This window comes from Cariama cristata, unplaced genomic scaffold (assembly GCF_000690535.1).
Source record: "Cariama cristata isolate BGI_N322 unplaced genomic scaffold, ASM69053v1 scaffold17856, whole genome shotgun sequence".
Lineage (NCBI taxonomy): Eukaryota > Metazoa > Chordata > Aves > Cariamiformes > Cariamidae > Cariama > Cariama cristata.
The window spans coordinates 21,286-30,306 of NW_009622943.1; the positions used below are offsets into that span (position 1 = coordinate 21,286).

The window sequence follows — 9,021 nt, forward strand, 5'->3', positions numbered from 1 at the left end:
CTATATTTGGGCTGGGAACTGCAGGAAGCTGATCAGCATAACATTGCCACAGATATTCCCCTGCAATGTTTCCCTAGAAAGAGAAGTCTCCTTCAAGTCTCTCTGCCCTCTTCCCCTCGTCTCCTGGGCACCAGGGGTACAGGTTGCTCTGCATCCCCACTCCGGCGCTGCCTAATCCGCCTCCCTCCTTCCTGGGGAGATCGTTTGGATGGCAGAAGGATAATGTGAAGTGATGGGTGGCTCCAGGACCTTTTAAAATTGCCTTACCTGAGCACAGATGGCAATATCCTAAAGTAAACATCAGTGCCCCCTCCCCAAGACGCGGATGCATGGACTGGCACGGTCCTTCGAATAGATCCACAACATTTATTCAATTGCTTTGAAGGTGCAGTAGTGTAAGTGCGTGTTCCTACCCAAGGCCCACAAGCTTCTCACCGCTGGCCTGGCTGCTAGTTGCAGTAGTTTTCCAGTTGGTAGAGGGAACACGTGTTGTGGCAGCATTGCTCAACGATCCCTCGCTTCACTTTCTCAAACTCTTCCCGCTGGAAGGGCAGCTCTCCTACCTCACCATGCAAGGGACCGCTCACTGCCAGGGAAGAAAAAGAGAAACCGTGGGACATCGCAAGCATCAGCCCTGGCCATTGAGCCCTGCAGACACCACATTTTTAAGCTAGAGTTTGCTGGAAAACGGAGAGGACGTTACAAAGGTTTCCCTGGGTTGGTGCTGCTTGTAGCACATTCAGGCTCTGTGTTTCCTCTCCCAGAATAATCCTTTGGTGACCAGAAGGAGCCGAGCTGAGTGGATATCAACAGTGTGAGGGACAAAAGCATACGGGAAGGTGTGTGCAGAAGAAAAAAAAGCCTGCACCCTCCCTGGGCTGAGCAGCTAGTAGGTAAGATGATAAAATGGGCTGGTCTGCTCCAGAGAGGTGATATGCTTGGGGCTGCAGCCCCGCCTCGGGCAGTTGCCCACTCTTCTGGGAGCCTGGGCAAACAACTGGGATGTCTGTGGGATTGCAAGGATGGTCCAGTCCTGGGGCTGGATGCATTTCCCAGCTGGTCCTGAACAGCCTGCTCCTGTCGGCTGCCTGGATGTAGCCTCAAGCCGATGGCAAATGCATTCGTGTGTGTCCGTGTTCACAGCTGGGGACGAGTTTTTAGAAGGAATGATGAATTGGGGTATTTGGACACAGACAAAACTCAACAGAATGTCTCGTTTGCCGGTGGGAACTTGAAAGCTTGTGGACGGAACAGTTCAGGTTTTAGTTGCCCAATGAAAATATAGAAAATGGCAAACAAAACAGTGCTTTTTCCTGTAAGAAGAAAAGAGGCCCTAACAACAAAAAGCAAATGCCTGGAAAGCAAGAATCAGATGTGGTTTCTAGGGCAATATGAAAGTACAGCACAAGATGCAAAATCCCCAAGCCCCCAAAGAATGATGCAATGAACGAGGCACAAGAGTAACAAGAAATCATTACGCTAGTGTGCTAAGAGGAAAATTTAGGAAAGATTTAGTCCAACATTTAGTAGAAGAGGAAATAGCTAGTCAATGTTTTGTGATTTACTTGTCTTCATCTTGCAAGCCAGCTGTGAGCAGACTGTAAACACAACCAGCTTGTGTGACACAGAGGTGGTGGCTCAGGCAAAAGTCCTGGAAAAAGAGATAGAAAGTCCTCAGATACTTTCAAACTGGTTAGCCCTGGTGAAATTCTCCATACAGTATTTAGGGAATTGGGCTAACGAAACTTCCAACCCATTTGTGGTGGCCTTCAGAAACAAATAATCAGAGAAGGGAGCAACTAACAGCCCAGCTGGCCATTCAAAGCAAATCATGGCAAACCCTCTGCTATGACATTACCTTGCTTTACCTTCCAAAGACCTCCAAGACTATTTCACAGGATGGTTACATATGCACAAGAAAGAATCGGATATGAATGAAACTGGTGTGTGACGGGAAGAGAATTGGTGGGAGAGGTGTATCTTAGTCAGGAGAGGTTAAGTAACGGTCCATGTTGAAACGAGAGGGTTGAAATGGCTGGAATTGGGCAGGGGTCTCTTCTGCATCTATTCAGTCTCCATTAGTAACTTGGAAGACAGAAGAGAGAGTGTGCTTGCTGGGTTCCTAGAGGAGCCAAAGCTGAGAGGAGCTGCAGGTACCCATCTCCAGAAGAGACATCGTCCTTGCATTACAGCTGGAGCATTACAGTTCCTGGCCCCATCTAGATACAAACACTGCGTTGAAGGGCAGCTCTCTGGACTGCCTTATCCCACCCACATTGCCATGCAGACACAAAGTGCTGGACCAGGGGCAGAGACCCGGCACTGCAGGGTATGTGGGCAGGGCTGTCATCTCCTGCATCCTGGCTCTTGCACTCATCAGTGGTCCAGGAGTCCTAAGAAGGGGAACCACCAGCATTTCACCACCAAGAAAAAAAGATGATATAAAGCTATGGGGGCTGCAAGCCTCTTGAAGGCAAGATTAGTACTAAAAATCACCTTTGAAACTATAGAAACACTGAAAAGATGAGATGCTGTTCAGTAAGAAACGGGAAAGATGCTAAAGGTAGGCAGAAAGACATTCAGGACAAGGGTTTGACTGTGGTAGTGGTCCTTCAAGGACCGCTGATCCACCTGGGGGAGGGCCAAGGCATCCAAGGGAGACAGTCATCGCTATCAATCAACAGTGCAGTGCTGCTTTGAAAAAGGCAAACCACCTGTGTAGACAGGAACATGGTGTGAAAAACATGCAATATCGTTCTTCCAGTTTGCTCACTCTACTTGGCACTGGCAAGGCCTCAGCTGGAGTCCTGCATGCTTCTCCAGGCATCACCAGTCAGTAAGGATGTGGACCAAATGCAGAACAATTTGCATGGATAGACACCTAGAAAATACAACCTAAGAAGATAGTGGGGGTGATTAGAGGGGATTTAGCTGAAAGCAGGTTAAAGCTAGACATGGGAACAGTCTTCAAATATTTTGAAAAGCAGCCATGAAGAAGAAAGGACTAGACCCTTCCCCATGTCCACTATGGAGAAGACAAGAAATAATATACAGCAAGGGATATTCAGGTTAGATGTTGGGAAGAAACACTGAAGAAGAAGATCAGTTAAGCATGGGAACAGGCAGTTTCAGAAGGCAGAAGCAGCTTTCTCACTGGAGGTTTTTATGAATTTACTAGACAAGCATGGATCAGGAATAGGATGGGGATAACTGATCCTGTCTTGGGGCAGAAGGAGGCTTCCTGGGTTCCTTCCACCTTTATTTTCTATGAACACTCCCAGGCCAGTGTATCGGACACAGAAAGAAATAGGTAAGTTTGAGCTTTCAGGGATAATTCCTTTGCCTCATAAAACCTACTTCCCTGCCTGCCCTCCCATCTGCCTTTTTAACCTGAAGAGCTTTTCATTGGCAATGGGATTCTGTCGGTATGTTAAAGGTATTCCTGGCATTCCCCGTCAAGGACATTCCTGGTGTCACTGTCAAAGAGAGGCGGTTATTACATTTTGCATCGCATAGCTTACAACTGCGTTCACCTTCAGCCGGACTTACCTAGAGGCTGCTCAACATCCCGTCGGGCTTTGGGGGAGTAGAAGAAACCCCGCTCTCCGCACACCAGGTAGAGAGCCTCCACCAAGTGGGAGCCACAGAGGTGTTGGTTGGCAGCAGCGTGGCTGGTCCCAGGGCCAGAAAGAGCAAGAAGGGCCAGGAGAGGCAGCGATCGGATCCAGAGAGCCATGGTGAGCAGGGTGAGGCCTAGGGTTAAAAGGTAGACAAGACACAGGGAGGTCTAGGAAGGAGAAATAGGTTGTCATCAAGCATCTTAAGTCCTTCGGCTCCTTTAGCGTGAAAATGAGATCAAAGTAACAGATGGACCTTCTAAAGATGCCCTAGCTTGAGAAGGAAGGAGAGCTTGCTGCATCAGGCTTTACAAGTCACAGTAAATGACTAATGATTATAACCAGAAATCCATCTGCATCCACACACTCACATCAGTCCTGGCCTCCCTGCTGTCTTCCCCAAAAGGCCAAACTAGACGAGAAGAGCCATCCCACCAAGCCCTGTAGCATACGTGCCCAGGAAAGCTGAGGTCAGCAGACACCTTCAGAGGAAAAGTCCTCTCTCTCAAGTCAGAAGGGGCTGTTATTTATGATGATGGCCCCAAAACAGCACAATGTGCACAAAGAACTGGGGACATCTAGTTTTCATGGACTAGTGAGCCAGTACTTGTCACCACCAACTACATCAACTTAAGAAAACAGCTCTGCAAAACAGGTAGAAGCTAAAAGGGCGGCAATCAGACTTACCCAAAGAAGTGGCAGCAAAAGATGGAGAGAAGTTTGCTCTGAAAGATGAAGACTATTCGGTTGGTAGTAATGTCCCCATTCTCTCTTTCCCATATTTATATGCTTTACAGTAGCCCAAGTGACACAAGAGCTAGCATGAGCCCCACCTCCTTGATGACACTCTAGCCAAAATTTTTGCTGCTTGTGCACTTCAATTTCCCTCTACGTAGCATCTACAGGTCTTTATGCAAGTTAAGATGGAAGCAACAGTTTGCAGTTTCCATCTCATTTCATCCGACCTGTTTTTTGCTTCCCTGAAGCTCTGTCCTGAGCCATCAGTGACCCTTTTAGCAGGAGATAATGGTGCTATTACAGCTGCAATGATTACTAATGACACTAATGCTGGCAATAGGCACTGCTGGCATTGAGGTGGCTCAACAGCTGTTTCTAAAATGTAAAATTAAAGGCAAACACGTTAATCTGTTTGATTAATATCACCTTGGAAAGTATGTAGCCATGGGACCAAGTTGTCGGTGAGACCATGCTACTGTCAGGTGTTAGGGGAAGGAAAACACATTATTGCGCTGAGGCTATCTGCAACCCCACTCGCCGGCCATGCGGTGCACAGCGAGAGACACGCGTCCACGGCTTGGGCTGGGGCAGGAATAACATCTGCATTGTGCAGGAGACCTTGGGTGGTCGTTTCAGCTCAGCACAGGGCCAGAGTTCGAGCATTTGAAATTTTGTATGTGAAAAAATAAGCCTTTCCCCCTTTGCCCACTGAAAGGCAGGTCTCCTCCTTCATCTGCCAGGTGCCCTTTCAAGTTCCTGTTTGGGATTAAGCAGAGCAGAGACTCAGTCTCTCAGGTGAGAGCTCTGAGCATCTCAGCTCTTCTCTCTGGGCTCTGCCCGAAATTGTGTCTTCGAGAGCAAGAAACATTCATGGTAAATCTCAGTGAAAACCAGGAGATAGCTGATTATGTCCATTCTGGCTGCTAAATTTGCTTTTAATAGGAGATGATGGGCTGGGGTGGTCCACTGACTTTCATGGGTCTGATTTTGGCAACAGATCTAGCTTTCTCTCTCTTTCACAACGTTACTCCATTTTTTTTGATCCGCCCGTGCTCAGCCTTTCTTCCACCAATAGTACCTTTTTCTGCTCAAAGTGTTATTTTTTTTTTCTGCCTGAGAAGGCCCATTTTAAACGTTGGGGATGAGATGACCTTCAAACTCCCCATTGCTCTAAGTTTTGAGACTACAAGTGCTCAGCGCCATTGAAAAGGAAACACTTTCATCTGTTTGAACTCTGCTGCTTGTTTAACTGCGAATAAGCCTGATGTCCATACACAGTATAAATCAGAAGGAAGTTCACCAAAATCAGCAGAATGCCTTGAGACTCGAACCAGACCTTTAATTTCTTGAGTAGCCAAAGCAATTCCATCCATCAGCATCTAGGAGGTAGGAAGTCCCATATGCCCCTGTCATGGTTTTAAGTGTGAAGTATCATATGCTTGCTAAATGGCTGCGATTGCAAAAAGGCTTGTGAGAAGTGCTAAATCTCTGATGAGCATACAGGGAGGGGACTCATTTGCTCAACCAGATGTGAGACAACGTTATCAGTTACATCCTCTGCCATAGAGGTCTTTCGGCCTCCTGCTAATAAATCCAAATTGTGATGCTCAACTACCGTTAATGGCATTTCTGCACAATGTGTAACACTATCTCACTTCCCCTCAAAAAAGATAGTGGATGTACTTGAATGACCTAGTGGTATACCCATGAAGAGGGTCTCAGGTTTCACCAAGATATGAGTACAGGGAATTCACTTACTCAGACCTTTCTACTGGGAGAAGATGGGGAATTAGCAGCTACAGAGCATTTTACCCCATTTGAAGTAGGTTGTCAAAGCCAGGAGCAGAAGCCTTGTGCCGCTCACACTTCTTCTAGAGCAAGGATCCCCCACCTGGCATCTCACACGAAGGGGACAACTTGCAGAACGACCCAACAGATCCCCTTAGCAGTCGTTTTCCTGCGGTCACCGCACTGCATGAGGTCTGATGAACATCAGTCCAGTGGTCACTTTGGAAAGGCTCCGGAGCGGGGTGTTCCCCAGGTTAATCACATGCTGAGATTTGCCATTTAGCATTTTCCTTCTTGCACTTTCGAAGGTTACCTGAGCTCCCCTGAACTCAGGTTTTACCCACAGCGGGACTTCGTAAGGAGGTTCTTCTGTCCACTCTCTTCTCGCTTCTGGGTAGCTTTCTTGCTGCATTTCCCCCTTCCCTAGGGCTTCCCCCACTGATGTAGCAAAACAAGCTATTTTATTTTGATTTGGAAGTGCCATGTTATTAGTCTGTTGCTCCTCTTACTCTTGGCTAACCAAATCCTGGAGGTAGCTTTGAAAAGCTCCTGGCATTTCTGCTGCGTGCCCCAGCAGGGGAAGGGATGATTGTACCCAGGCGCTCAGCAGTCCCTCTTGGCTCGCTGTAGTTTGGGTGCAGAAATAAGCCAGAAGATTTATTGGAAGGAAAAAAGATATCATGCGGGCTCAAAGTTCAGCACAGGCCAATTTTTTTTGCAAAAGTTTCCTACTATGATTTTTTTTTTCGCCTTCCAAAATATGATCACTTTGATTATTTATTGAAAACCATATTTTCTTACCGTAAATGGTCTTTTGGAATATGAAAAATGCTAGCAGTGATATAAATGGATATAAATGGATATAAACTGCGGAAAGTTTTGTCTTAGAGGGAAAACTCCCATGTCAGCAGCAAACTAATAGAGGGGGCCAACAGGGGAGCCCGTTTCTCAATGGAAAAGCTTTCTCTACAGAAAAATCTCATCTCACTCCTTCCAGGTTGGGCTTCCCCATGATTTTCATGTGATTAGGTAGCAATGGGCGAAATGCTCATCCATCATTTTGGCTGCATGTGCCTCTTGTGATCCCCCGCAGATCCTCAGCTGCATGTCGGGCTCACTTGCTCAAAGGGTGGGAGCGGCTGGGTGGCAGTGGGCAGCTCCTGGCTCCTGCCCTTCGTGCTAAACTACCTCCGGACGTGACTCGAAGCCACCTCCCTCACTCACATCCCCCCGACCCCGAGCAGTTGCATCAGTGGGAACAAGGTTTAGGCAATCCCTGGTGTCATGTAATCAAGTTTTACAGTCCATTGCCAGCACAATAAAATCTTTACTACTGTAGATGTCTAGCATTTTCGAACCCTGTCCTGAAAAAATAACAAGCCCGCTACGGGGGGAACTAGTTAACAATTACAAGTTTGTGCAAGTTTTACTGACAGCAAAGGTCAGGTCTGGAGGCAAGCGAGTTCTCGGAGAGGACCCAGGGACCCCAAAATCCCACCCATGTTCCCACCATGGTTCTCATGCTCGGCAGCCACCGCGGGGGCTGCTCTGCCCATCCCCGGGTGTGAGTTGCCCCAAAGGCGGAGCAGAGAGCAAAGCGGCAGTGACTGCGTGCCCCCTTTTCCCTGGAGGGCAAATTCGGGGGCTTGTGAAACAAATAGCCCCAGAGGAGGCACCGCCTGCCAATGCACCCCTGTGCCCGCTGAAAAATGGCCCTGAGGCACCCAGAGGGGTCTGCACCCTTAAGAACAGGTTTGGAGGTGGTCTGCCCCTGGGAGGTGCCCCAGTACAGCCACTGGTAGCTGGGGATGTGTAGCTGGGACAATGCATTCAAGCATACAAGCTGTTTGAGCTACAGAGGTGTAGCTTCTCACTCAGTACGGGGAAATGGTGACACCCCCCCCCGGGATCCAGCAGTTGCCCCCTTCAGACTTTGCTCCGCTCCCTGCCCAGGGTGCAGCAGCAGCGGGCGGCGTGGCGTGGAGCAGGGATGCCAGCATCCTCGGTGCTCCTTTTCTCCGTGTGGTTTCCAACAGCTCTGCTCTCGTTGGTGTGTCCAAGCACCCGTGGAGTGGCAGCGGGCAACCGCCTCACCAGCGGCAGTGGCACGAGACGAAGGGCAGGGAGGTGAACCTGGCACTGGGGGGGGTGTTTAATCATGGGAATGCTTGCAACCAGATCCTGGGATGCTTGCAGGGATATGTGGCAGGGGGGGCAGCCACCATGGGCTTGGTCATGGGACAGGGGGCTGCTCTAGCAAAGGGTGAGGCTCTGCGGCTTATCTGGAACCACACAATAAGAGATGCCCTTGCTTCAAAAGGGGCATTGTGCAAGCGGAGAAGGGGGCCACTCACTGGGATAGAAGTAATCTCAGCTGCTCCTATAAACTAATCCGGGCGGCTGCCTGGGTGCAGGGCATGTAAGCCATCCCCACCACCCCACCAGCCACCAGGCCCAAGGGAGATGCTCCTGCCAGAGCATGGATTTCACAATTTTCCAAGCTTTTCCAGGCCAAGGACATTATCTTGCTGCTTAGAGCACAAAGGGTTGATACATAAAATGGAGGGTGTAACCCAAAGATGGGTGTCACCAACCAGGTCTGATCCATCAGTTTCCAACACCTTTGGGTTAGCTGCTGACAGTGGAGAGGGGCCTGAGTACCTCCGTACTTCTGGAGATGCAGCTCACCAATAGAAGATGCTCCAGGGCGCAACTCCGAAGAGCCTGTAGCTTTCATTAGAGGACAAGGGAGTTTCCCAGGTGTGCTGTGGCTCTGAGAACGGTCTTCTGCAACCCAAACCCTCTGGCCACCCCTCCTGAGCACATTGTGCCACTCGACAGGGAAACGCTGACCTTGGGCCAGTCCAGCTCGCTAGGG

At 49.1% G+C, this 9,021-nt stretch overlaps 1 protein-coding gene across 1 annotated transcript; it reads right to left on the bottom strand.

Annotated features, from left to right (window-relative positions):
- Window positions 1–449: 449 nt before the first annotated feature.
- On the bottom strand, window positions 450–4,405 carry INS (insulin). Its single transcript, XM_009702546.1, has 3 exons — window positions 4,305–4,405; window positions 3,550–3,753; window positions 450–586 (listed from the first exon to the last, which is right to left on the bottom strand). The coding sequence occupies exons 2-3, from the start codon at window positions 3,734–3,736 to the stop codon at window positions 450–452; spliced, it is 324 nt and encodes a 107-aa protein (XP_009700848.1). The 5' UTR covers window positions 3,737–3,753; window positions 4,305–4,405.
- Between the last annotated feature and the right edge of the window lie 4,616 nt (window positions 4,406–9,021).

What these genes read in the sequence shown, in the direction of transcription:
- INS (XM_009702546.1), bottom strand. Translation starts at nt 3,736, where the DNA reads ATGGCTCTCTGGATCCGATCGCTGCCTCTCCTGGCCCTTCTTGCTCTT. An exon ending in GGATGTTGAGCAGCCTCTAG is followed by an intron (nt 587 to 3,549) that starts GTAAGTCCGGCT and finishes CTTCCCTGGCAG; the next exon opens with TGAGCGGTCCCTTGCATGGT.